The sequence below is a fragment of the Orbicella franksi genome, chromosome 9, assembly GCF_964199315.1.
Source record: "Orbicella franksi chromosome 9, jaOrbFran1.1, whole genome shotgun sequence".
Classification (NCBI taxonomy): Eukaryota; Metazoa; Cnidaria; class Anthozoa; order Scleractinia; family Merulinidae; genus Orbicella; species Orbicella franksi.
In genome coordinates, this window is record NC_138153.1 from 6,258,442 (window position 1) to 6,286,136 (window position 27,695).

At 38.3% G+C, this 27,695-nt stretch overlaps 4 protein-coding genes and 1 non-coding gene across 5 annotated transcripts in view; 1 reads left to right on the forward strand and 4 right to left on the reverse strand.

Annotated features, from left to right (window-relative positions):
• Positions 1-935: 935 nt before the first annotated feature.
• LOC145496866 (uncharacterized) lies at positions 936-6,505 on the reverse strand. The gene is made up of 9 exons (XM_081476630.1): positions 5,433-6,505; positions 5,207-5,351; positions 4,970-5,135; positions 4,680-4,830; positions 3,858-3,993; positions 2,759-2,938; positions 1,872-1,963; positions 1,643-1,715; positions 936-1,036 (listed from the first exon to the last, which is right to left on the reverse strand). The coding sequence occupies exons 1-9, from the start codon at positions 5,514-5,516 to the stop codon at positions 936-938; spliced, it is 1,128 nt and encodes a 375-aa protein (XP_081332756.1). The 5' UTR covers positions 5,517-6,505.
• Positions 4,417-4,498, reverse strand: Trnas-uga (transfer RNA serine (anticodon UGA)). Its single transcript has one exon. It is a non-coding gene; the product is annotated as a tRNA-Ser (tRNA).
• Positions 6,506-8,332: 1,827 nt separating the features above from the next.
• LOC145496700 (uncharacterized) lies at positions 8,333-14,790 on the reverse strand. Its single transcript, XM_081476433.1, has one exon. The coding sequence runs from the start codon at positions 14,774-14,776 to the stop codon at positions 11,069-11,071; it is 3,708 nt and encodes a 1,235-aa protein (XP_081332559.1). The 5' UTR covers positions 14,777-14,790; the 3' UTR covers positions 8,333-11,068.
• Positions 9,208-27,695, reverse strand: part of LOC145496701 (uncharacterized) — a 30,774-nt gene continuing 12,286 nt past the window's right edge. The window contains exon 2 of the mRNA XM_081476434.1: positions 9,208-9,224. The gene's annotated coding sequence lies outside the window, so the exon portion shown is untranslated. The remainder of the gene's footprint in view (positions 9,225-27,695) is intronic.
• LOC145496949 (uncharacterized) lies at positions 19,595-27,277 on the forward strand. Its single transcript, XM_081476717.1, has 2 exons — positions 19,595-19,998; positions 26,452-27,277. The coding sequence occupies exons 1-2, from the start codon at positions 19,858-19,860 to the stop codon at positions 27,250-27,252; spliced, it is 942 nt and encodes a 313-aa protein (XP_081332843.1). The 5' UTR covers positions 19,595-19,857; the 3' UTR covers positions 27,253-27,277.

Below are 27,695 nucleotides of genomic sequence, written 5' to 3' on the forward strand. Positions count from 1 at the left end.
ATTTACATATAAAGATTTTCCAAGAGAAGTGTGTGAAATCCTGGATCTGACCCAGGTTATGCCATGTCATTCTGTTCTATTGCTTTCTATGCAAAACCATCAAGTATGAAACCTATTTCTCAATTATAAATGTGGTGATTTAGCTATTGTAAGATATGAAAGTAATGCTAAAACAGATGAACAACTGTGTGGATGTAGATTAGCTTTTATTGGAAATTATGAGATTTCATTCACCAAAGCCAGCTCACACCATAAAGCAAATACATGTATTGGCACTTAATATTAAGCTATTTCAGAATTCATTTGAACCCAGCTTCTTTTAGTTGAATTAACCAGCATGTATTTAAGAAACATGTTTTAAGCATAGTAACTGTTGTACATGACACTGTCTTGTAATCAGTAAATTTATACATCATAATGTACAACATACAGTTACTGATAATGATTTCTTCTTAAGAGAAACACAATTTTTTATCACCTCCTGTATAAAATAATTGCGAAGAAATAAATATCAGATGTTTTGAAAAAAATTTACATCTGTTGACATAAGATTGTCAGAGCCCTTGAATTGTTTTTCATTGTGGCAATTCAAGATCAACAGTTGAATTTTAGAATTCATTGCTCTAGCTAAGTTTTTTTGTCAATATTATTCCCCCTCTTAATAATAATTTATTGTCCAAAATGATTATGATTACTAATCATTTCCCACTGACTGTAGAAAGAGGGTAAGAGGCAGATATAGAAAAAGTGCAAAATTACTTTTGATGTCAGTAGTTGAATTCTTACAACTAATTTTATCCATTCCTCATCTCTTTCAACTTTGTAGTCAGTATAAAACTTTAAAAGGGTGACCATTGCATCGGAATATATTAACTCATTTGTGATTACAGCTATTTCCAATGTTTTGCGTGACAGTATTTCTCTGGGCAACAGATTTACGCAGGTCCAGTCCATTGTGACAGCCACTCTGGATCACGGTTCTCTTGCTTGTCTTTTACAGCTATGCTCTGTATTTTTCGTAATAAACTTTCCCTTTCTACATGAGAGATGAGTTATAAATAACTGTTATGAGAAATGACAAACAGGATCTTTATTTTCCTTTTAACCATGATACTAAAGTCAATGCAGCATTGGCTTAGATCCTTATAAAAATATTACCCCCTTGAGTGCTTACTTGACATACTCAATACGTCATGATTTTAGCCCCCTAGGTGCCTAATATGATGTACTGGGTATGTCAAAATTTTAAGAGATTTAATCAAACTCCCGACACACTGGAAACAACTTTTATCAGCACCTGAGACTTGAGGAGGTTTTTCAAGAGACTGCTGCTTTCCCATTGCCATGATGTCATGTGAATAACAAATTACATCAACCTCAGCAAAATTAACTGCATTGAAGAGACACTTATGAGCCTTCAGGATGTTATGGTGGTGTGGCACACAGCATAACACAGTAGCCTGCATAAAAGGGATGATCACGAGGCTCTATAAGCTTTTTCTAAGGTAGCATCTAGACTGACCAACTTTGTCCTTGCAATGTTTGTGACAAATTGTACCTGCATTTTAATCAGTAACACTGTCATGCAGACCAAAAAAATATCCCTAAAAACATTAAACAACAACTGAAAACACTCTCCTACCATGTGGCTTTGCAGTTCTCAGATACTCATCCAGGGTTGGAATTGGACCATACTGGAACTTTCTTGATCCTTCCTAAGTTGTACAGAGTTCAAACTCTTGGTCACATTGTCACATTTGAGCATATTATATCAACTTACCCACCCATAGTTAAGGTGAAATGTAGATGTAGTAAAAAAAAAAAAACCTAATAATCTTATATATGCTGATTTTGTCAAGACATAAACTAACCTTTAAAACAGCTGACTTGTCAACATAGTCTCTGGAGTAATGTGTCCTTCCATACAAGTGCATTTGAGGAGAATTGTATGAAACTGTAGGAACTTAAATGAAAAGAAAAAGTAATCTTCATAAAATTCTGTTCCGCACAAATCTTTTACGACAACATATGCTAAATAGAACTCAAGAAGTCTTTACAGCTCCAGAAATGTATATCTGAACATGAATGAAAATGACTTTGAGTATTCTAGAAATCTGGTTACTCACTTCAAATGGAAATTGAACACTCTGACAGTCAATTGCCAAGTGGTCCGAACCATATGCATGTAATGAGTGTTGAGAACATTGTACCTGAAACCCTTCATCGTCTTTTAGGCTGTTCTGTGCTTAACAAATTGAGGTCAGTTTTTCATGTGTCTGTCCTGTTAGTGATCACAAAATTCGTCATAACATTGTCAAAGTAGCTGTGGATCCACAACATGATAGCTGAGTGGATCTGCAGACTACTTTGACAATGTTATAACCAAATTCATTATCAATAACAGGACAGACGAAAAACTGATGTCAATTTGTTTTTTACGATAACAAATGGGCAAATTGTCTGCTCTTACTCGTTGCCACATCGCATAAATTGTAAATTCGTGTGTCTGTCCACTTATTGACTATGAAAATCAGCCAATGAGTGCACAAGAATTTCTGCAGTTATCGTAAAATATGTGATTGACAGCTTGGAGCCACAACTGTCAATAATTATTTTAGGACCCCATTTGAGTTCATACTTTGTGAAATTTTGAAATGGCTATTTGAAGTCAATTTTTTTTACATGAAAAGGTCACCTGAAACTGATAGTTTAGAAATTTGCAGAGTTGATAATTAAGCTAACCTTTCTTCTGACATACCTGCACCTACAGCTGGTTTATACTTGTTCTTGTTGCACCCAAAACGAGTGAGGTTTCCTGCCAACTCACTTTTGACAGCAGGTGTCTGGTAAGTGTACCGCGTTGTAGAGTCCAGTGTGTATGGTGGTTTATACAATGCTGGAACAAGATCTCCTTCAAAAACAGTGGAAATATTCACCCCTGCAAATACATGTTTATTGTAATGTTACTAAAAACACTATAGTTAGTACCTAGTAATGACAAAACGGGATTTTGACAAGTGAAAAATCCCTGGTGTTTCAATTTGGTATATAATTACAGTTATGCACCATCAAAAGTAATGTGGAGTATTTTTATGTGGTCTCTAAAATTGGCTATTGTAACTCACGATATTCTGTTACAATAAATTATTTATCTTCACCTTTTAACATTATATTAACTTTGCAGTTGCTGGGAGAATATTTATGGCCTTAATAGTGCAACCAATTTAAAAAATATTTCATGCCTCTGCCTGCAATCTTTGAGGCTTGGTAAATATCATTTGGTATTTTAATTTTTTGAAGAATAATATTGCTAGTTGTGAAACTTTGAAGTTTCACCCATCCCAAACAAAAATAATATTTAGTTCAAAACAAATAAGATAGACTTCAGCTTGTTAAATTTAATTAGCTTATACATTGTTTTGCAGCTCAGGTTAATCAATAATTCATTATTATTGGGTCCCTTGAGGGACTCAGGGGGGGATAGGTACAAAAGTGACAAGGAGGTGCATATGTCATTTGCGATCTGAATACTTTTGGTTAGAAATTTTGTGGTGACAATTGGGTGAAGACTTTTTGTTTAGATGTTTTAAGGTGTTTTGACTAGAAGTGTTGGGTCAAACAGTTGTGACTGTTTGGGGTTCTGTGCCATTGGACTCATTTCGGTCACAATTTGTCCTCATTCACACCTCCCTCCTCGACAGTAATATAATATCAGAGTACCCCCCCCCCCTTTTCAGGATAACGAGTTAACACTAAAAAGTTCCAGTATTCAAGTACAGACATAATTTCGTCAACCAACCAAATTATTTGAAATTATGTTAACAGTACAATAATATTGATTTTTTTACTCGACTTACCTTGCGGAATTCCCGTATAATCACTCTGATATGTTGATTTTAACTGGCCTTGTTCCAGTTCTTGCATGGTCTCTGGGTTTATCTCCTCCATGTGGACTGGTGGAAGACGACTTGGGAATTTCCAGATCATAAATGCCTACAGATTCATCATAACCATGAAAAACGAAAAAGAGTGAGTAACACAAGTTTAATTTGGAAATGACAATTACAACTTTTTTCCTATTTCGCAGAAAAATTATACATTTGTTGAAATTTTTGCAAATCATTAATTTTTTTTATAAAAGTAACCCCTCTTTTCTTTCTTTTTTCTATTTTGGAGATCATAAAATATTTATTTGTCTCATTTCTGAAAGTGGAATATTGTTTTGGTGTTGAAATGAAATATAACAGACTTTTAATATATAACACAGACAGCTGTTCGTGCTTTGGCCCTTTACTTCAGAAAGGTCTAAAAACTAACATTTTTAAAAATCATATTAAAGCACTACCGATGAAGGTAAATGGAAAAGCTATGTTAACTACCAAATATGACACTCAAGGAAAAAAAAAAATTATACACCGCTGCGAGCAGGATTCGAACCTGCGCGGGGAGACCCCATTGGATTTCAAGTCCAACGCCTTAACCACTCGGCCATCGCAGCAACGCTTCATCGCTTAGGGCCAAACTTCTTGTCTAAATGTTTGAACGGTGGCATAAAATATTTGTGGACGACATTTCACTTTTCAGATCAGAAATTAAAAGCCAGATAGACATGTGAGTCATATAGCAAACGAATCTCCTCTATTTCTTCTAAAAAATTGTCATAATTCACGATTACTTACCTCAGAGGGGTGGGGATTGTTTCTTTTGTCGCCAAATGCGCTTCCCGCACGAATCGCACGAGCTTTTCTTACATTTTTATCGTTAAAGTCGGTCTGGTAAGTTGACAGATTCTTATTTTCTCTGCTTGGAAATATCTTCGAAGTATCTGGCCTGTGTATGAAAAGAAAGAACAATTGACTTGTCCCGTATTCTAATTTTCCGTTCACATTCCGTTGCTAAGCACTCCTGTGAACGCCGACGGGCTCACAAAAGTCAATTGAGTTTTAATTTTACACTTTGTTTCAGTTACCTCGCATTTCCCGCTGGAGGGCCAAACGTTCCTCCAAATTCTCTTTTATTTGTGGTCATGTAGAACAGCTCTGGGTTTTTTGTATAGCTGTGCTTGCGGTTCTCGGGAGAACGGACAGACCGAAGTGGAACACTTCGAGGTCTTGTCGGAGTTCGCGCGCGAGTCCCTGCAACAAAACATTCTTAATTTAGCTAATTCTCTTTGACACTGAAAGCTATTGCTCTAAGAACATCGCACCTGTTGAATACCACGTTGCAGGATCCGATGACACTCCAATCTTTTCCATTATCTCTATGCACTTCTCTTTATCATGATGTGTTCCCGAAGGAAAATACCTCGCAAGGTTGTATGCAAAGCCAGGCGTCACAACCGATTCGTCTAGCTACAGAGTGAAAGAAAATGCCGGTTGTTAAATAAATACGATCTTGCTTAACGAGACAAATTAGCGTATCTGTGTTATTACTTGCAACACTCTGTCTTCGCCCCAAGCGTGCATAAGATTCGGGAAGCCCTCATTAATTTGACGCGGCGCCATTGTTAAAGTCATAACTCTGTTGTTACAGGCTGACTCTGTTGTGTCGAAAAGCGGAAGTGACAACTTCGGGCAATGCTTCAACACCGGAAGTAGCTTTTTCACTCGCAAAAACAACCTACGAGTTACTGCTTATGAGGCCCTGAATAATTACTACTTTCGCGTTGTATGATTTCATGTCATGGGATCTGAGGTGAAAAATACTTCCACAAAATGTTTTGAAAACGACAAGTGTGATAATCATCCCACATTAGCCTGTTCTGCAAATTGCACGGAAAAAAATTCACGCGCGAAGCGGACAATGATAGCTGTAGTCAGCTGTAGACGTCTGTGGTCGTCTTTTCGCAGCTCACTTGGTACGATTGTGTCGTTTCTATCCCCAGAATCTGCCCGGTTCATGTTAATTTCTGTTATAACGCAGTGTGTGTTACAAGTCAATTCCCCAACCGTACTTTTTCCTGTAAAACTACAGTCATCACTTGGACTCACTTGGCTCAAATGCAATGTGAAGACTATGTAAATCTCTTTACTACATCAAATTAGTTTTTACTAGTTATTTACACCGATTAGAGACATTGACGTAGTGCAGAACTTACTCGTTGCTATGCAGATGACATGTTGAATTTTATTTTCTGGCGGCATCGGATCAGAACAACGAGAGAGAGTTTGCTAAATACTCTAACATACCAGAAACATTACCTACTTTGGGTAAAGTGCGGAAATCCCAAGCTTGTGCCATAGCGGTAGCTATTTTGTCCACTTTAAAACGTATTCCAGCCCAGTTCAAAACAGAACTGAAAACAGTATTGTTGGTAGAATGTTTGGATGAAATGAAGTCCTATATCACTAAGCGAGAGCCATCCACCGCAGAGATAGCTGAACATGATTGGTTAGTAAATTTATACAAACTGGTGGGAATCCTAATTGGGGAACACCTCTTTTCTTTGATCATGTCTGCCTTTTATATTGTCTTTATTTGGAGATATTTTAATGACGTTTGATAATGAATCCGCTATAAATGAGTCTTAGCAACAGGTAAGTTTGACTGCGTAGTTTATTTTAAGAACTATGTAGAATAACCCATTTATTTTTTTTTATCAAAACTAGTTCGCTTTATACCCACAAACGAGTATTATGAAATTCAATATAACTTACATAATTAATTAATGAGTATTGATTATATGATGAGTCAGTACAACACTCATTGGAAAGTCTGGAAAGGAAACCAAGAGTCCTTTATCAGTTTATAAGCTAAACCATCATGATCTATAACAAACAAAAAAAAACAGAAAGGCTGGAGAGCAGTTTAATTACCCTTCCCTGAAAAGGTGGTCTATTAAATATTTTCACTCTTGACTTCTCCTGCAGTTTACCAATAACAGCTGCCAAGGAGATATTCATTCACAGAATCTTTCGCTTTCTGAGGACGATTAATTTGCCATCCACCCTCTTTCCGCGTCGTTTTTTGGAAACGATGCACGCGCGTCTCTCGCGCGCAGTCTATTCTTTGTGACGTCACGAGAAACATTTCACCCTTGTCTGGCGGCACGACGGGTTTCGAGTTTCATAAAAATACTGAAGGTCATGGAAACGGCACTAGCGCCGGCAAGGTATAGTCCCAATAATGGAGCGGCAGGGATCGGAAAGACCAGGATTTCACCAGAAGCGTTGTTACCGCCTCTCTCTTCAATTCCTGGAATATATTGCTATGAGTCCCAGAAAACCATTTTATAGGTCACAAATTCACAAACCATAACTGTCATAAATTAATCAGGCATTGTCTTCCTACAACTTTATGATTAACTTGTACTTACGATTAATTGCAATAGAGCAATGTAAACAATAATAGCATCAATCTGAGCATTTATTAGTCACAATGAAAACCATCATGAAAATAATACTTACTTACAAATTCATTTTATTTTAATTAAGCTTAATTAAGCAATCTTACTAAAGCTATTTTCATAATCTTATTAAGCTTAACTTGTTTCCAAGATCTTCCAAATTTTTCTTTAGGGTTTTTCACCATGCACTCAGTGACTATAAAAAATAATATCTCAGAACTGTGTAATTTCCAGCTACTATGACATTTAACACAAATTTCTTTTAGCAGACATAGTTTTTATGCTATGTCAAGTTTTCTCTCTTATAAAGGGATTTATTCTTACAAAATACATATATTGTTTAAATTTAAGTTAAGTTTGACTCCTTGTCACCAGCATTGTATCCTCATGAGAATATGTTGGTTTGTCCATGTGGAAGAAATTGTGCTAATTGAACCACAAGGCACCCAGAGACTTTATGATGAGTACAATGGAAAAGAAGTGTTTTCAGTCCAGCTTCAGTGGGTTCTCTTATTGGACCTTCTGGGTGGTAAATAATCTGCTGAAAATTTCTCCCTCCTGCATTTGCATTTTTACTTAAATTTAAGTGATTTTGCTACACTTATGAAACAGAAACTATTAGTCTGTGTGTACTTAAGTGCCTACATAGTATTGACAGAGTACAAGAAAAGCAAAGCTGTAGCCAGAACAAAATATGGCTGAGGCATTGTCCATGGAAATTTTTTTGACTGAGGCAATGTCCATGGTAAGTTCTCTCTTCCTAGGTATTTCGGGTGCTTATGATAACTATAAATGACAAAAATGAAAAAAATGTGGACTGAGGAAAGTGCCTTGGTTTTCCTGTAACTAGATAGCACCCTGATAAAGACAAGGAAAAAATGTACTACTCTATGAGGTTAATAAGAACTAATATGAAGAAGCAAGTATAATCCCAAATATCTAGATCCAAATTTATAAATCACTCTATCTGAAATTTATATCAAGAAAAATATAAAGGCCGGATGACTGTTGCAGTGAAAACACTACTGTTATGCTGCATTGTGGGCATTTGAAATAACAGTCATAAATGACAACGAACTTAACAGCCTTTGCGAAATTGGAAAGCTGATGTTTTGGGCATTAGCCCTTAACAGGAGCAAGCAGTGTCTCACTTGAGATGCAATGAATTAACTCCACTGCCTTATTGTTATAAATCAATTATTTCTATGGGCTGCATTTTTTAGAGTCAGAGAGACCTCTCTCATCCCTGTTTGAAGCTTTTGTAACAAATGTGGCGCAAATAATAAATGATGATGTAATTAACTTAATTACTGATTTATGTGAAACATTTCTTAGCCAGAATTATTACGGTATACCTATTTGAATTTCATTGCAGCTGTACTTTGTATCATTTAGATCTGACAAAAATTTCACACTATCTCACTCATCTTAGCTGGAGAGGTCTTGGGCTTGAATCAGGGGCAAATCTACAATTTTTCTTAGGAGGGGGTGCACCACTGAGGAATGGCATAACTGACTGGTGAGGCTAACAAATTTTAAAAGTGAATACAAAGAAGAAGGCTTCACCTCAGGTGGGGTGCACACCCACTGCACCCTCCCCTAGATCCGCCCCTGTAAATTACATGAACCTCGACAGTGGGGCGCACTGATTCCACTGAGGTCTGTGAAGTACCTTACCATAGTCTATAGTGTAGTTCCAGAAAGTAACCTTACCTCCCCCAAAGAGGGGATTTTTTCCAAGCCCCCCTCCCCCCCGCCACCCCTCTGGAAATTCTAATTAAGCTTGATACGTTTATTTCAATGTTATTGTCTTAGAGAAAAACCTACCTACCAGGAGATTCTAATCCCTTCTGTGGAGGAGAATGGATATTTTCTGGAACTGCACATTGCATTACTAAAAAAGATCAGGACAGGTTCACACTGTCTTCGAGTAATAATCTATTGAGGAGACATAAAAACTAACAAAAAAATACTTGAAAGCTAAAGAAAAAGATTGAAAACTCATCAAAATTAGAGAGAATCTGTAAGCTTGAAATAAATAGTATTTGTAAAAGTCAGTTTGTAGTGAAAAGTGAAATCTTGAAGTCCTTGAATCCAAAGTAAACAATGTACTAGTGAAATCTTGGAGTCCTTGAATCCAAAGTAAACAATGAACTAGTAAATATTCATACTTGGTTGAGTGCCAACAAACTTTCACTTAATATTGATAAGTCCAACTGTCATTTTCCACCCTCCACAAAGAAAATTACCCTTTCATGTCACACTCTCTTTAAATGCCATAAACTTAAACCAAGAGTACTCAATAAAATATCTAGGTATTATAATAGATTTTCATTTATCGTGGAAAAGTCAAGTAAGCTATATTGCTACAAAGATCAAGCGAAATATTGAAATTCTTTCTAAACTTTGTCATTATGTGAATTCAGATATACTAATTAAACTATATTATGCATTAATATATCCCTTCTTAACCTATGGTTTAATTTCTTGGGGTAACACTTATTCTTCAACTACCCAGCCTTTGTTTATTTTACAAAAGAGAGCAATGAGAGTGACGACTTTCTAAATTTCATGAGCATTCTAGTCCAATTTTCAAACACTTAAATATTGTTAAACTGCCTGACCTTGTCTTTCTTAATATTGCAGTCTTTATGTATAAATTTCACAATAGACGTCTACCATCTGTGTTTGATACTTTCTTCACTCAAGTCAATAAAAGACATAACTATAATACAAGAACAGCTTCGAATATGTTCTATATTTTACCTAAAGTAAGAACAAATTATGGAATATTCAACATAAGATTTAAGGGCCCCAAAGTATGGAACTCAATTAGTGAAAATTTGAAAACCTTGTCTATTTCAAACTTCAAAAAATCAGTAAAAAACGATCTAGTCAAAGATTATTAGTTACTTAGGTTCTTATTAGCAGTTGTGTTGTTTTCCAATTTACCTGTAAATTAGTATTTGTTCATTTCTGTCACCTTTCCAAGTCTTTCTTTTATAGTTTAATATATAGTTGTTATTAGTTGCCATAGCTATTGTGGGCTCTTCTTATATTAATGTTTTGTATTCATATGTAACTTAAACTACTTTAGACTTCCTTCATAGCATAGAAATAGCGTTTTTCCTCTTCTTTTTTTCTTCTTGTGTGTGCATTTGTGCTCAAGTTTTCTTGCTGACCTGTATTTTAATTCTATTTAATGCTGATGTTAACTGGCTGCCTGGCTTCGCTAGCCCCTATGGTTATTCCAGGAAGCTAGTACTCAAATTATTACTTTTAATATTTTCATTGAAATTGTAACTTTTTCTTTAGCAAGAATGACTACAAATAAAGATTGATTATTAAAAGGCAATCATATTAAAAAAAAATAAAATTAAAATATAATAAAAAAATTAAATAAACCTTATACTAAAAAAATATAAAATAAACTGTAAAATAAGATAAACTGTAGCATTCTGCTGTTCTTTTTCTTTTCCAAATGTTTCATTGCTCTTGGTTTCACTAACTCAAATTTGGAGCTTGCAAATTATACAACATATTTGTATTCTTGGTATTGGACTGGGACTAGCTTGCAACTGAGGCTCATGCAGGGGATTATCATAAAAAGATATTAATAATGTCACTTTCAAGGTAGTCCCAGTCTAATACCCAGATATGAACATGATCTATTCTAGAGCAGAGACAATATTGCCCTTAGCAGCATGAACCAGCATCCCACGTTTAGATTGGCTGGGATTGACGAGCACTCTCAGATGTGGAGCCTAACTCTGGTTCTACCTGTTGGTAACCATCCAAGTTTGCTGGGCAGAAGTATTTCCAACCATTATAGCAAAGAAGGCACCAGAGGTAAACAAGGGGTACATATGCCAGACCATTCACAGTTTTTTCAAGTTTGTCCTGTACAGATGGTGATGCTTCACTTGTGATGCCTGTGCTGAAGATGACGATGAAACACAAGTTTGTGAGAAGGATGGCATCAAGAGTATTGAGCCAGTTGTAATCCTCATTGGCAATATTGTTAGCAGGCTCATAATTCATGTCATTATTTGGTCTTGTCTTGTATGGCTGAAGGTAGAGGCATGTTACCACAATGACGACACTGGATATCTCAAGGATGGATCTTTTCAGAGGCCCGAATGGAACATACAGGGCAATAACCAAGATGTAAATACGACATATGAAGTAATAAGCCGCAAACCATCTGTACTCATCTTTAAAGCACTTCTGGAAAGTGTCAAAGAACAATCTGAAATTGTTCAAGAACTGGAAGCGCTTCAAGAACCAAGGGGTAAAGAGCAGCACCAACGGTACAAAAATGACAAAAAAAATAAACCAAAGACAAGCAATGATGGTATATGGCAAGTGTGTTTTCCAGTCTCTTACAAATTCAATGTTACCATCAGCATATAGCACCCACCTTCCATTGATGGGAACATAGTGAATAATGTTACAAGAAATCATTGTAATGTCTGTATAACAGAGGACCAACAATGTACAGAAGGCGCGGGAAACATTCCTGTTGATGTAACAAGCAGGACGGCACCTTCCAAGCTTAGCCAGAACTATTAGCAGGAGAAGGACATAACAGGGTAAAATGTAGTTTACTCCAAGTTTCTCAAGGTTGGTCAATCCAGCATAGAAACATGTCCCAACACCTTTGACTCTCACGTTAGCGACACCAATCACAAAAGAAATGAATTTATCAAGGACCTGTCCTTCTTGAAGCAGAAATGTGATAATCTGATATGAATACAGCCATGCATTGAGGTAACTTGTAAAGATGTCCAATTCAATGCGTAGTACCACCAATACCAGCAGCAAAATGACTATAAAAAATACCAACAGAAGCCAGAGATGGTTGTTGCCACATTCTCTTGAGCATTTCTCATCCCCTAAATTCACTGAGTAGCCATGTTTACATGCTCCACACAGTGCACTTGTACCATTGCGGCCATCAGTACAGATTGTTTGGCTATTGTATTTAAAGGCTGGATCATGTTTGGGGAAATTGCAGTAATTTGGTGGACAAGGGTATGTGATAAATGTACGTCCTATCTTTCCACCCCAGTATCCTCTCTTCAAGAAGACATGTTTAGAGTCAGCACTGCAGTTCCAAATACCTGTATCGTGTCGTTCCATACATGTGCACGTGTTTGTGTTGTCATATTGCTCAAAACCAGGATGACAGTCCTGCAAGAGCACAGTCTTGGAGACCTTCTGCACAACACGACCTGCAACTGTAGTAGCGTGAACTTCAAACTTGTCATCCTTCTTTCCAAGAAGATGCAAATTGTTGATTTGGGAAGAACTGCCTTGAATCAGAAACAAGTCTGAGGCTGTATCAAGAGTCACATTGTTTGTGATGCTTATGCTTACCATGCCTAAAACAGGGCTGTTCTTTTCATCTATCAGTTCCACAGTTGCACTGAAATTTTGGCCTGGGGAAACCTTCCAATTACTTTCATTTAACCTAATTAAGACTGGGTCAGTAGAAATCTGTTCTCCAGGGCTTGTATTTTCATCTCGGTACTCAAACACATTGGGCCATTCAAGGGATTCGTTGTTGATGCGGGGCTGCCCAATTTGACGGCATCCTTGGAGAGTGGAGGCATAAACTGACTTTCCACCACCACTAGATGCTTGATTACCTTTAAAAACTACTTTGGCCTGCCATTCAGTGATGTTCTCTAGACTACCCCAGTTGTTATAAGCGATAAAACAGGGCCGAGTATTAAGCTCTGTTGTGCGAAAAGCTATCACAGGTGGCCCAGAATCCCTCACGTAGATAGCTCCACCCTGCTGCTGAGCAGTGTTGTTAAAGAAGTTGAGGTTACTGTGTGGCATAAGCATTAACACTGATGTGCCATACAATCCTAATGCACCTCCCTGGCCTCCAGTGTTATTTCTAAAGGTCACATTACCAAAAAAATGCAGCACTGCATTCTCAATGACCATGGCAGTATTGTTATTGTGGTCAATGTTCCCAACCCCTCTAAAAATGATAGGCAATGAGTAAGAATAGATTGCACCTTGTCCAATAACCTGCTTATCTTCTGTCAAAATAATTAGGTTGGTGGTGATATTACAGTCTTCAAGAACTATAGTGTGGACAAATTTCGGCCATTTTGCCGTCCAATCTTGGCGCCCATTTACAGGAGACAGGGCAGCCAGTCCAATAGCAGAACCCATTGTTGCTGTGTTGTTCCTCCACTCACAGTTGAAAAATGTAATGTGAAGGCTTCTCCCATTGCTGATATTTAAAAATGAGAAAGCTCCATGATGCGAGACACCTCCACCTAACATTGCGGTGTTATTTATGAACTGACAGTCTTCATACCTCATTTGGTTTGCAAGTAATTGTTGACTATCACTGCCAGCTAGAGTCCCACTCCTAATAGCTCCTCCAGCATAGTGCGCACTGTTATTAGTAAAAGTGCAATGTTTAACTTCGAGTGTGTTGTTTTGAACTTCATCTTGAAATTCAATGAAAAGTCCTCCTCCCCAAAGGGCATAATTGTCTTCAAAGCGGCAGTGGGTTATCTGGATGACATTATGTTTTGCCACACCCTTGACAAATATCGACAGCCCTCCTCCTCTTCCAAAGGGAATGTGATCACTTCCGTGTGGGTCATCAATCATTGTTGCAAAGGTTTGATCTGAAGCATTGTTATTTCTAAACGTGCAATTGTGAAGAACGTACCTGCTGTTGCTGTCAAATTCAGCAAACAATGTCGCATCGAGATCAGATGGAAAGGTTCTTTCCTTGTACGTGTACTCAATGTAAACACCACCTCCAGCAACTGCAATGTTTGAAGAAGAGGAGTGTCCAATGGGTCGATTGCTCTCAAACCAGGAATGTGAAATTTGTACATCACCCCCCACATCGTACATGTTCAGCCCGATTCCAGGACTTTGAACAATCCAACAATTGTCGACGACTACATCCCTGCATTTGAGAAGAAACACGGCAGAGAGGAAAGGCATGTGATAATGGCCTTTAAACGCACTACCAGTTGTGCTGTTGTGTAAACCTCCACAGCCTTGTAGCAAAATGCTTCGTAGCGTGATGTTTTCGCAGCTTTCAAAAGAAAGACTTCCGTTTTGGTGACATTCAATGGTGACGGAGGCTGATTCATCATCTCCAACCACGCCAATCTCCCTTAAATTAGTAAAGTTGAAATGCTCAGTTAGACTGTACGAATAATTCCCAGATCGTAGCAGGACAAATGTGGAATTCGTCACATGTTTCAGAGCGTAGTCCAGAGTCTTGCAAGGAAGAGAAGTTTCATTCCAACACGTGCTGTTGTTAGTTCCATTATGTTGAGAAACCACGATTGTCTTCAGTTCTGCACGCGGCATAAGAAAAGGAGCACTGGCTGAAATGCAAATAACGATGACAATCGAGACAAAATAAGGCGTTCCATGCATTGTAACTCTCTTTCAAAAGTAAAGTCCGGTAATCAGTGTCAGTGCAAAACATATTAGACTGCTTTTGCGCCGAGGAACCGCGCCAGTGGGAGGCTGCCTAGTGAAGTGGGTGGGATGGGAGGGGTTCATAAGGAGACCCGTGATTAAAATTCGGGACGTTATAAACTGGTGATAGTGTTACTGTGGAAACCTGTTATGTCAGGAAAACCCAGAGAGCTTGACTTTTATATTGAAAAATCAATAGCACGCTCCAAAGAAGAGAACCTACGACTTCCAGTTAATGACTTTTCGCTTAAGACGACAAGCGTAAAACCCAATTCATTTGTTCCGCTTGAGGTCTGAAGTTCAAAAGCTCTAGTACCACCAACTGATGGAGTCGCAGTGTTGACACATCCAAGTGTGCTGTTAAAGCTGCATCTTCTGTTCTTTTTCCTGCTACTAATATCAGCAGATGAGGCGATCTTTTTAAGATCGCCTGGTGATCTACTAAGCTTAGTAGTGATCAAATTTAGTACTGACTAGTGATAAAAAAAGGCTTATCACTATAATACAATTGTCGATTTCTACTCAGTGATTTTCTGTATTTTTCAAAAAGGAAGATATACGATTTAAGATCACACTTAAAACATAGCCCAAACAAAGAGAAGAAAAGTCTAAGCGGCTTTTATAGTTGTAAATTTAAAGCTAGGACAGCCCCTAGTCAGCAAAAAAAAAAAAAAAAAACAGCCTCTTGGCTGTAACCTGAAAGAAGCGAATTACATATACAATACAAATACAATATATACGATAACCTTCATTTCACCTCGAAATTAAAATGGCAAAATTGCTAATATCTTCGAGAAAATGAATAAATGAAATAAAATAAGATGGATATGGAATAATAAAATAAGTTTATAACAAAATTGTACAAAAGTTGTACATCCAGCATAACTAGTCAGATTAAGTCAAAAGAAGCAAAGCAGAGGAAGCTGTGCCTGTTATTCTACCTTTATTGGAATGTGAAGACCCGACTGGGACAGCGAAAACTGCTATCGCTTTTGTTATAGCCTATGTTGCAAGTGTTCCCTGAGGCTCCGTCAACACTAATGCGTTTTCGAAACCAGCTGTGTGTTTTCGGTGATCCATTTTGGTGGCGGAAAAGCGTCAGAATATTCGCCTCTACATTATCGTTATGCTTTTTACATCATTTTTCCCGTCCACACTAAAACGCTCGAAAACGCAGGTATGCTATGACCACTGACCAAGCTTTTGTGATGGGAATGACGTCATCGTGTTTTCGCTGTCCACACTTGTTCACAGCAACACGATAGGTCTCCGTTTTCCGAAATGTCGGTGTCTCCACTCTAGACGGCGTTATCAAAATTATGCGCTTTCGATGAAAACGATGAGCGTTTTCCTGATTGTTGTGGTGTGGACGGTAGGCAGTTTTCAAACGCGTTAGCGTATGTGAACGGGGTCAGAGGCCGATCGTATGTTCCTAACAGAGAATCTTGCCAATAAACGCTACTTCAATAGCACCGTACAATCGTGCAACACCTTACCGTTAAGAATTAGTCTTGTATGTGTGTTTTATCCTTTAAAGATCATCTGTTTGACCTATTTTGTTCCTGTTGTTTTGCTTTTCAGCTATTTTTCGTGTCCATTGGTAGGGACAATCGAACCATGAACACTCGACCTTTTTTACATTTCTTTTTTTATGATTACCCCGAGACTGGAGGGATCCTCATGATATAAACAATAGGATAAATATTTGTACAATCTATAATTTATTGTTTCTGTTGACTGAAGAGTTCTCGTTGGGTGGTCATCAAAAAAAATAAATGTGACGTGTTCATGGCTTGAGTGCGCTCTTTGTTTTTTCGTTGCTATATTCTCATTAAATTGTTCTTCAAAAAACGTCCCAAAGCACGTACACTTACCGAAATCCCAGTGCTTACGTTCTGACAAGCAAAGAACACAAAGTGAAAAACCGTCGAATGTTCCTAAGTCGTGGTTCAGTTAAAATAAACGAATTCCTCATTTCCGAGTGCTTCTTTCTTTCAGCAAGGTGGTTTGCTCCATTGCCCTAGAGTTCGCAGACGCACCGCTCTCCCAAGTGTTAAAACCCGGGCTTTAAATCAAGAAAAACTCCTGGCTAGGCCTAAATATTTCGCCGGGGTCAATCTTCTCGGGTCAATTGACCGTGAAGTCCCAGTTGATTTGCTCTGACAGCATCGCCTAGCTTCATGCCAGATGACTCCAAAAAAGGATCGAAGATGTTTTGTTATGCAAAAAGATCAAATGAGATTATATTATTTGGTAAAAAAAAAAAAGAAAACTCCCTTTCAATCACGTGGTTTCTAAGAAAGAAAAAGCATCTCAGTTGTGGCTGGCATCTTCTGCTTCCCCGATCCACACAGATATATACAGCAACTCACAGGTAAGAAAGAGTAGTGCTTTACCATGCAATATAGATATATTTAGGGAAAATACCTGAGTTTATAGTTGAATTTGAACCCTGCAACCTAACCTCTTATTGAGAATGGAAATAGTTTGAGATGGTGGAATTCGAGAAAGCACGGATTGTAGAGAAAGGCAAAACCATCTCTTGAACCAAAAATGATTTGAATTTGAGTGTAAACTGAGTTTGAGAAAGCGAGGTTCATCTGCAGTTTATTCAGGTTTGTACATGTAGCCGAGGCTTTCTAAACGAGGGGCTTGGCATACTTTCGCTCAAAAAAGCATTCCACTATGAAACGCGTAGAAAAGTCTAGAAGCAACTAGAGCTGAAAACAAATCTAGGTACTTGAATACCTTCGTTTACCGCACCCAGATTCGAGTCGGAAATCTTGTCTATTCCTAATATCTTACAACATCAAGTCATTGACTTTGTATCAGCGGATTTTCGGTCTAATAGGGTGCGATGAATACCTATGAATTCCCTTTTCTTTCTCTTTGGAGGCACTTCATCGCACGGCTAATCTCGCTAAAACAAGACTGCATGCTCAACCAAACCGTCATCTGATTTGCCGCAGAAGCGAACTCAAAAGGTATGATTAGGGATGAGTGACGGAAAGGATGAAATTGTAATTTCTAGAGAAGAGGAGGACGCCAAAAACTTAGAATAAAAAGTTTCCTTTGAGAATTTTAACACGACGAACGAGATGCGTGGGCCTTCGTCTACTAATAAATTTGCATAAACCCTGAAGCCAAGCGGAACTTAACAAAAAACAACCTTCCAACTTGGAAACAGTAAAAATTGATAATGACTCAAGTCGTATTCGGCTTAAAATATCGAAAGTTTGCGTCGTGCATGTGGCCTGTCATTATTATTTCCACTTTAACATGGATCAAATACAACATGTCGACAGTCGATTACTATTAGTCAAATAGGTCACAGGACATTCTCTAATTTTGACAAAAAGTTAAATTTATCGATTTCGGACGGATACAGACTGTTTCTTTGTGGTATAGCAGACAATTGATGTTCCGTTAGAAAACCGTCTGATAGTTTCACTCATCGAGAGAACCCAGGCTCTGCCGGTCTTATTGTTAAAAAGAGGGTTACATTCCCATAAAGCAAGCCAGATAATTGCTAGCTTGCGAATGACAAACATACTGGTTTATCACTGCTACAAAAATGCTTCGCCACATGTATTTCAATGTAGAACTGTTTCTTACCCTTTACGAGATAAACACGTAACGAAATATCCCGATCAGTCGATGTATATTTGCAAATCAACAGGCAACAAGAGTGTGAGGTGAGCAGTCTCTGTACTGTTCTGATGAACCAACAACTTCTCACAATCAAGTCAAACTGACTTGAAATGCTCATTTATCAGCCGGAATTCCCATCGCAGGACAGCTAAAATATATGTTTACCGTTTGTTAGAACTTTCGCTCCGAAAATCCTGATGCAAACTTTTGCGTACACTGATCTTGAACCAAAAATGATTTGAATTTGAGTGCAAACTGAGTTTGCGGAGAAAGCGAGGCTCATCTGCAGTTTATTCAGGTGTGTACATGTAGCCGAGGCTTTCTAAACGAGGAACCTGGCATACTTTCGCTCAAAAAAGATTCCTAAGTTAGTTAAAATGAAAGACTTCCTTGTCCTTGATTGCTTCTCTCTTTCATTATGCATTAACTTGGTTTGCTTCATTGTCCTCAATCACGTTATTTCTAAGAACGACCTCTTTTAAAAATTCAAGAAATTAAAGAGAGCAACAAAGCATCTAGATTCGGCAGACTTGTCCGATCTTGAAAGATATAGCAACTCATAGGTAAAGAAAGAGTCACTGCTTTAAAACAGTTCACAGTTGAACCCTGCTACCTCCAACTTTCATGGGAAACGGAAAATACTTTGAAATGGCGGGGAATCAAGATAGCAGATAGTACAGGATTACAAAAGCATACCTTGAACAGAAATTGATTTGAAGTTGAGAACGCGAGGTTCATCTGCAGTTTATTTACGTTTGTACATGTTGTCGTACAGGTCTAAACGAGGTACTAAGTACTTTGATTTCTCTTCGAGGCGTACATCAACATACACAAAGAGAAACTTCGAATCAAACGCGTGGAAAAGTCTGGAAGCGGAAAAAATGTCTAGGTGCTTAGATACCTTCATTTATGTTACCCAATACCGTACCCAGGTTTGCAATAAATGAGTCAGAATTCTTGTCTACTCTCCTAATATCTTACAACATCAAGTCTTTGACTTTGTATGACCAAATGTTCGGTCGAATTCGGGATACGGTGAATACCTTTTCGTTTCGCTTCGGCGGCACGGCAAACAACAGCCTCGCGCGCAATTAATCAAGTAGTCTCGTCCTAATACGTTCTAAGTGCTTCTTTCTTTCGGCAAGGTGGTTTGCTTCATTGCCCTAGAGTTCGCAGATGTACCGCTCTCCCAAGTGTTAAAACCCGGGCTTTAAATCCAGAAATTAAAACTCCTTGCTTTAATTAGTTCCTAGGCCTAAATACTTTGCCGGGGTCAATCTTCTCGGGTCAATTGACCGTGAAGTCCCAGTTGTTTTGCAAAACCTCTAACAACATCGCCTGGCTTCATGACAGTGACCCCAAAAAAGGATTGAAGGTGTTTTGTTATGCAAATAGATCAAAAGAGATTATATTATTTTGTTAAAAAGGGAAAATTCCCTTTCAATCACGTGATCTCAGTTGCATCTCAGTTGTGGCTGGCTTGTTCTGCTTCCCCGATCCACACAGATATATACAGCAACTCACAGGTAAGAAAGAGTAGTGCTTTACCATGCAGTATAGATATATTTAGGGAAAATATCTGAGTTTATAGTTGAATTTGAACTCTACAACCTTAAACTCTTATTGAGAATGGAAATAGTTTGAGATGGTGGAAATTCGAGAAAGCAGATCGCAGAGAAAGGCAAAACAATCTCTTAAACAAAAAATGATTTGAATTTGAGTGTAAACTGAGTTTGAGAAAGCGAGGTTCATCTGCAGTTTATTCAGGTTTGTACATGTAGCCGAGGCTTTCTAAACGAGGGGCTTGGTATACTTTCGCTCAAAAAAGCATTCCACTATGAAACCCGTAGAAAAGTCTGTAAACAACTAGAGCTGAAAAAAAATCAAGGTGCTTGAATACCTTCGTTTACCACATCCAGATTCGAGTCAGAAATCTCTTCTACTTCTAATATCTTACAACATCAAGTCATTGACTTTGTATCGCCGCCGGGATTTTCGGTCTAATCGGGTATACGTGCGATAAATGCCTATGAATTATCTTTTCTTTCTCTTTGGCGGCACTTCATCCCAGCTAATCTCGCTAAAACGCGACTGTACTGCCCAACCAAACCGTCGTCTGATTTTCTGCAGAAGCGAACTTAAAAGGTATGATTAGGGATGAGTAACGGAACGGATGAAATGATGATTTCTAGAGAAGAGAAGAACGCCAATAACTGAGAATAACAAGTTTCCTTTAAGAATTTTAACACAACGAGCGAGAAGGAACATGGGCCTTCGTCTAGCAATAAATTTGCATGAAACCTGAAGCAGAACTTTGCCAAAAACAACCTTCCAACTTGGAAGGAGTAAAAATTAATCATGACTCAAGTCGTATTCGGTTTAAAATATCCAAAGTTTGCGTCGTGCTTGTGGTCTGTCATTATTCCACTTTAACATGGATCAAATACAACATGTCGACAGTCGCTTTTCTCAAAGGATTACTATTAGTCAAATAGGTCAGAGGACATTCTCTAATTTTGACAAAAAGGTAAATTTATCGATTTCGGACGGATACAGACTGTTTCTGTGTGGTATAGCAGACAACTGATGTTCTATTAGAAAGCCGTCTGATCGTTTCACTCATCGAGAAAACCCAGCTTTGTCCAGTCTTATTGTTAAAAAGAGGGTTGCATTCCCATATAGCCAGCCAGATAATTGATAGTTTGCGAATGGCAAACAAACTGGCTTATCACTGCTACAAAAATGCTTCGCTACATGTATTCCAATGTAGAGCTGTTTCTTACCCTTTACGAGATAAACACGTAACGTAATATCCAGGTCAGTCGATGCATATTTGCAAACCGACAGGCAACAAGAGACTGTGAGGGAGCAGTGTCCGATGTACTGTTCTGATGAGCCAACAACTTCTTAAACTCAAACTGACTTGAAATGCACATTTATCAGCCGGAATGAGATATCGAAAGCCGAAATAAGAAAATGACGTATTATCTACTAAGTAGGAGACGAAGGTGAAGTTTTCTTGCGTCAAAATGGCGGACGAAGTTGTTGTTGACTGATTGAAATGAAATCGTTTCTTAAAAAGTACTGCACGGATTAAAGCGAAAAGCATCTCTTTAGAAAGGTTTTTTTAAAGCGCAGGACAGTTAAAATAATTGTTTACCGTTTGTTAGAACTTTCGCTCCGAAAATCCTGGTGCAAACTTTTGCGTATTTAATTTTGTAAGTGAAAATGTCGTACGCGTGTAAATGGTCCTAAGTCATGTCATAGCCTGTCGTAAGCTTGTCGCATGCGACAAAGTCGTACCGTGTAAATCGGCCCTTAAGACTAACCTACAGATTATTGAGCCATGCTTAGTATTTGATGCCTATAGAAACAGGAAAAATACTACTACATATTTGCATATACTCTTTTAATATAAATATTTATTATCTTATATAATTTCACGCTAACAGCTCCTATTCATTTCTTTTCCACAATAAAAATGCAAGCTACTGATAAAGTGGTTTTTAATTATAAGAATGCCCCACTGTCAACCTAAGTTAGTTAAAATGAAAGACTTCCTTGCCCTTGATTGCTTCTCTCTTTCATTATGTAATAAGGTAGTTTGCTTCGTTGCCCTCAATCACGTTATTTCTAAGAAAACCTTCTCTTGAAAATTCAAGAAATTAAAGAGAGCAAGAAAGCCTCTAGATTCGGCAGACTTGTCCGATCTTGAAAGATACAGCAACTCATAGGTAAGGAAAGAGTCGCTGCTTTAAAATAGTTCACAGTTGAACCCTGCTACCTCCAACTTTCATGAGAAACGGAAAATAGTTCGAAATGGAGGAGAATCAAGATAGCAGATAATAGAGGAATGCAAAAGCACGCCTTGAACGGAAAATGATTTGAATTTGAGAAAGCGAGAATCATCTGCAGTTTATTTATGTTTGTACATGTTGTCGTAGACTTCTAAACGAGGGACTAAGCACTTTAATTTCTCTTCGAAGGGTACATCAACATACACAACTGAGAAACTTCGAATGAAACGCGTGGAAAATTCTGGAAGCGGAAAAAATGTCTACGTGCTTAGATACCTTCATTTATATTACCCAATACCATACCCAGGTTTGCAATAAATGAGTCAGAAATCTTGTCTGCTCTCCTGATATCTTACAACATCAAGTCTTTGACTTTTTATGACCAGATGTTCGGTCGAATTCGGGTACGGTGAATACCTAATTGTACCTTTTCGTTTCGCTTCGGCGGCACGGCAAACCTCAGCCTCGCGCGCAGTTAATCAAGTAGTCTCGTTCTGATACGAATCACAGCGAAGCCAACCAAAGAGGTACGATTAGGGATAAGTATCGTAACAGATGAATTAAATGTAACTATTAATGAAGAAGATGAAGGGATCAATAAGAATTACAAGTTTCCTTTGAGCACGACAGCGGGCCAGTAGATGCGCCTTCGTTCAAATTTGCATAACACTGATCTTGAACCAAAACTGATTTGAATTTGAGTGTAAATTGAGTTTGAGAAAGTGAGGCTCATCTGCAGTTTATTCAGGTGTGTACATGTAGCCGAGGCTCTCTAAACGAAGGACTTGGCATACTTTCGCTCAAAAAAGCATTCCACTATGAAACGCGTAGAAAAGTCTAGAAGCAACTAGAGCGGAAAAAAATTATAGATACTTGAATACCTACGTTTACCGCACCCAGATTCGAGTCAGAAATCTTGTCTACTCCGAATGTCTTACAACATCAAGTCATTGACTTTGTATCACCGGATTTTCAGTTTAATTGGGTGCAATGAATACTTATGAATTCCCTTTCCTTTCTCTTTGGCGCACTTCACCGCAGCTAATCTCGCTAAAACTCGACTGCACTGCTCAACCAAACCGTCATCTGATTTTCCGCAGAAGCGAACTTAAAAGGTATGATTAGCGATGAGTAACGGAAAGGATGAAATTGTAATTTCTAGAGAAGAGGAGGACGCCAATGACTTAGAATAACAAGTTTCCTTTAAGAATTTTAACACGACGAGCGTGAAGGTGCGTGGGCCTAAATCGTCTACTAATAAATTTGCATAAACCCTGAAGCTAAGCGGAACTTAACCAAAAACAACCTTCCAGCTTGGAAACAGTAAAAATTGATAGTGACACAAGTCGTATTCGGTTTAAAATATTGAAAGTTTGCGTCGTGAAATGTGGCCTGTCTTTATTATTTCCACTTTAACATGGATCAAATACAGCATGTCGACAGTCGATTACTATTAGTCAAATAGGTCACAGGACATTCTCTAATTTTGACAAAAAGGTAAATTTATCGATTTCGGACGGATACAGACTGTTTCTGTTTGGTATAGCAGACAACTGATGCTCTATTAGAAAACCGTCTGATCGTTTCACTCATCGAGAAAACCCAGCTTTGTCTAGTCTTATTGTTAAAAAGAGGGTTACATTCCCATACAGTCAGCCAGATAATTGATAGTTTGCGAATGGCAAACACACTGGTTTATCACTGCTACAAAAATGCTTCGCCACATGTCTTCCAATGTGCAACTGTTTCTTACCCTTTACGAGATGAACACGTAAAGTAATATCCCGATCAGTCAATCGTTGCATATTTGCAAATCAGCAGACAGCCGAAGAGTGTGAGGGGAGCAGTCTCTGCACTGTTCTGATGAACCAACAACTTGTACTGTAACTTCTCAAAGTCAAACTGACTTGAAAGGCACCTTTATCAGCCGGAACGGGAAATTCACATCTTTGGAAGTTTATCACCAGCAAAATTCTGTAGTTGGTGGTCATCTTTATTCTTGCTATGGGCCGATTTACATGGCACGACTTTACCACATGCGACAAGGTTACGACGGGCCTTCGACATGAATTGTTCTGTGTAAATCAAACCTACAACTCGCTTACGGCTGTTGTGTATGTCAAAAAAAAACGCCGCGACAATCGTAGCCGAAATAAGAAGATGACGTATTATCTACTAAGTAGCAGACGAAGGTGAAGTTTTCTTGTGTCAAAATGGCGGACCAAGTCAGTGTTGTTGACTGATTCAAATGAAACCGTTTCTCAAAAAGTACTGAACGGATTAAAGCGAAAAAGATCTCTTTAGAAAGTTTTTTTCAAAGCGCAGGACAGCTAAAATATTTGTTTACCGTTTGTTAGAACTATCGCTCCGAAAATTCCTGTGCAAACTTTTGCATATTTAATTTTGTAAGTGAAAATGTGGTGCGCGTGTTAATGGTCCTAAGTCATGTCGCAGGCCTGTCGTAAGCTTGTCGCATGCGACAAAGTCGTACCGTTGAAATCGATTCTAAGACTAACCTACAGATTATTGAGCCATGCTTAGTATTTGATGCCTATAGAAACAGGAAAATTACTGGTACATAACTGCATATAGTCTTCTTATATAAATATTTCTAATCTTATATAATTTCACAGTAACAGCTCCTATTAATTTCTTTTTTCACAATGAAAATGCAAGCTACTGATAAAATGGTTTTTAATTATAAGCATGACCAGAAGCATATCACCTTGTCAGATCTTGAAAGAAAGAGTCACTGCTTTAAAATAGTTCACAGTTGAACCCTGCTACCTCCAACTTTCATGGGAAACGGAAAATACTTTGAAATGGCGGGGAATCAAGACAGCAGATAGTAGAGGAATGCAAAAGCATACCTTGAGCCGAAATTGATTTGAAGTTGAGAACGCGAGGTTCATCTGCAGTTTATTTACGTTTGTACATGTTGTCGTAAACTTCTAAAGGAGGTACTAAGTACTTTGATTTCTCTTCGAAGCGTACACCAACATACACAAAGAGAAACTTCGAATGAAACGCGTGGAAAAGTCTGAAAGCGAAAAAAAATGTCTAGGTGCTTAGATACCTTCATTTATATTACCCAATGCCGTACCCAGGTTTGCAATAAATGAGTCAGAAGTCTTGTCTACTCTCCTGGTATCTTACAACATCAAGTCTCTGACTTTGTATGACCAGATGTTCGGTCGAATTCGGATACGGTGAATACCTTTTCGTTTCGCTTCAGCGGCACGGCAAACATCAGCCTCGCGCGCAATTAATCAAGTAGTCTCGTCCTAATAGGAACTACTGAGAAGCCAACCAAAGAGGTGCGATTAGGGAAAAGCACCGTAACGGATGAATTAAATGTAACTAATGAAGAGGATGCAGTGATGAATAAGAATTACAAGTTTCTTTTGAACACGACAGGCCAGTAGATGCGCCTTCGTTTAAATTTGCATGAAACTGACGTGAAGCGGAACTTTATTGACCAAAAACCCTCTCAACTTAGAAACCGTAGTATTAATAATGACCTAAGTCATATTTGATTCAAAATATTCAACGTTTCTGTTGTGTGGCCAGTCATTATAAGGACACAGGAGACTTCGAGATCAAGATCGAGTACAAGTACGACTTTTCAAATCTAGGTTTATACACCGAGGCTTTGCATTATCATGTAAAATACCCATCTCATCGCATGAGTTACCCTCTCTATCTAAAACCAACGTGAAGATCGAGGGCTCTGGAAACGTCGCTGGTCTGAAATTTGAGACTCGCACTAGTCATCCGTGCAAACTAAAGGTCCCTATTATTTCCACCTAACATGGATCAAATACAATATTTTGTCAAGGGATTTTTTAGTAAAGTAGGTCTCATGACCTCTTAATATCTTATTTTGAAAAAATTGTAAATTTATTCCATTGCGGATGCAGATTTTTTCTATGTTCGAAAGCAGAAAGTTCTACAAGAAATGACAAATACCCGGGTTGTTAAGGGTTGCCCAGTTCTTCGCCAGATTACCGGTTTGCGAATGGCAAACACTCTGGTTTATGCTTCTGATATAGATCACTTTCTCGAAAATTCTCGAATATGCCAGAGGCCGGTCTGTTGCTTATATTAAAGAAATGCTTCAGAACCCAGCCAGCTCTGTACAAACTAAGTTACATTCATTTTATCATTATTTTTTACTTTCAGCTTTTAACAAGCGCCATCGTAAGAAAAATGGACTGGGTCGTTTGGGGAGTGACGCAAGCCGCAAAGACTGGAGTAAAAATAGCTTTAAATGCCTACCTACCTGGGTCAGGTATAGCCGTAGATTTTGTTGAAGCGGCAGTGTGTTACTGCAGTGGTGATGTAACTGGTTGTACGATAAGCTTGATCTCGGGCGTCACTAGCCTCTCTCCGGTTAGTCCTGAGGGCGTCATTAAAGGGGCAATGGAAAGCAGTGCAAAGGAAGCTGTTGTTCAAACTGCAAAAGAAACGGCGAAGTCCGCTGGGAAGGAAGCTACAAGAAATGTTGGTCAGGACCTTGCAAAAAAGCTTGCAATGGGTACGGCTAAAGGTGGAAAAGATGCCGCTATTAAAACGGCAAAAGCAGCCGCAGCGTTCGCCTCTAAAGAAGCAACCAGAAAGGTGGGTCAGCAAGTTGGAGAGGAACTTGCAAAAGGTTTGATCCCTTCAGCAGTTGAAGGAGCCTGGTACGAAGGTACCAAGATGACGTTGAACAAGTTCCTCCGAGATACTTCGTTATCTGGCATTTCTAGTGGAGGACATGAGATTGGGAAAACAATTGTGGAGGATTGGATCGCGATGGGGATTAACGAGGGGTTTAAACGGGAACCTTTAAAGATTGCGTTTGAATTAGCCGGGGAAGCCGCTAAAAAAGGTGCAAATGAAGAGTTTATGAAACAATCTTACAAAATTCTTGTTCAAGACGTGAACATTGCACTTCTAAAAGGAGGCATAAGATTGAATCAGGGTGAAGACAGAAAATAATACCAAACGCTTGTTACGTGTAGAGCTATTTCAGTCGGTTTCATTTACCAGGAAGAGAGAGATGATACTGAAAGCTCGGTCATTCTTTTTCCCTACTGCTATTCACATAGTTGTAAGTAATAACTCTGCAAGTAGTTTTGTAATTAGATTTCGCACATCGGAACACATCGTTCAAGATTCTTGGGAAAGCAAAACTTTTTCTCTCGGGGCCAGTAATTAAGTGTATAATGATGTCCTGCTAGATGTAGCCCTATACTACTGGTAGATCAAATTTTACTGAAGAGTAAACAGAATCCACAACTTGGCGAAATTGCTGGATAGAGGTCTTTTAGAATGCTTTAAAAAAACAAAGAGTAAATAGTACCTTTGTTTAGGACACGACGATGAAATTTTAAAAAGTTTGCCAGACTTTTCGATTTGTTAATGTTATCATAACCTTGTGC

Excerpts from the sequence above, each read along its gene's own strand:
- LOC145496866 (XM_081476630.1), bottom strand. The coding sequence starts at position 5,516 with ATGACTTTAACAATGGCGCCGCGTCAAATTAATGAGGGCTTCCCGAAT. Across the intron at positions 4,831-4,969 it reads CCTCCAGCGGGAAATGCGAG|GCCAGATACTTCGAAGATAT; the intron begins GTAACTGAAACA and ends TTTCATACACAG. Across the intron at positions 3,994-4,679 it reads ACAATCCCCACCCCTCTGAG|GCATTTATGATCTGGAAATT; the intron begins GTAAGTAATCGT and ends ATGAATCTGTAG.
- LOC145496700 (XM_081476433.1), bottom strand. The coding sequence starts at position 14,776 with ATGCATGGAACGCCTTATTTTGTCTCGATTGTCATCGTTATTTGCATT.
- LOC145496949 (XM_081476717.1), top strand. The coding sequence starts at position 19,858 with ATGCAAATAGATCAAAAGAGATTATATTATTTTGTTAAAAAGGGAAAA. Across the intron at positions 19,999-26,451 it reads ATATATACAGCAACTCACAG|CTTTTAACAAGCGCCATCGT; the intron begins GTAAGAAAGAGT and ends TTTTACTTTCAG.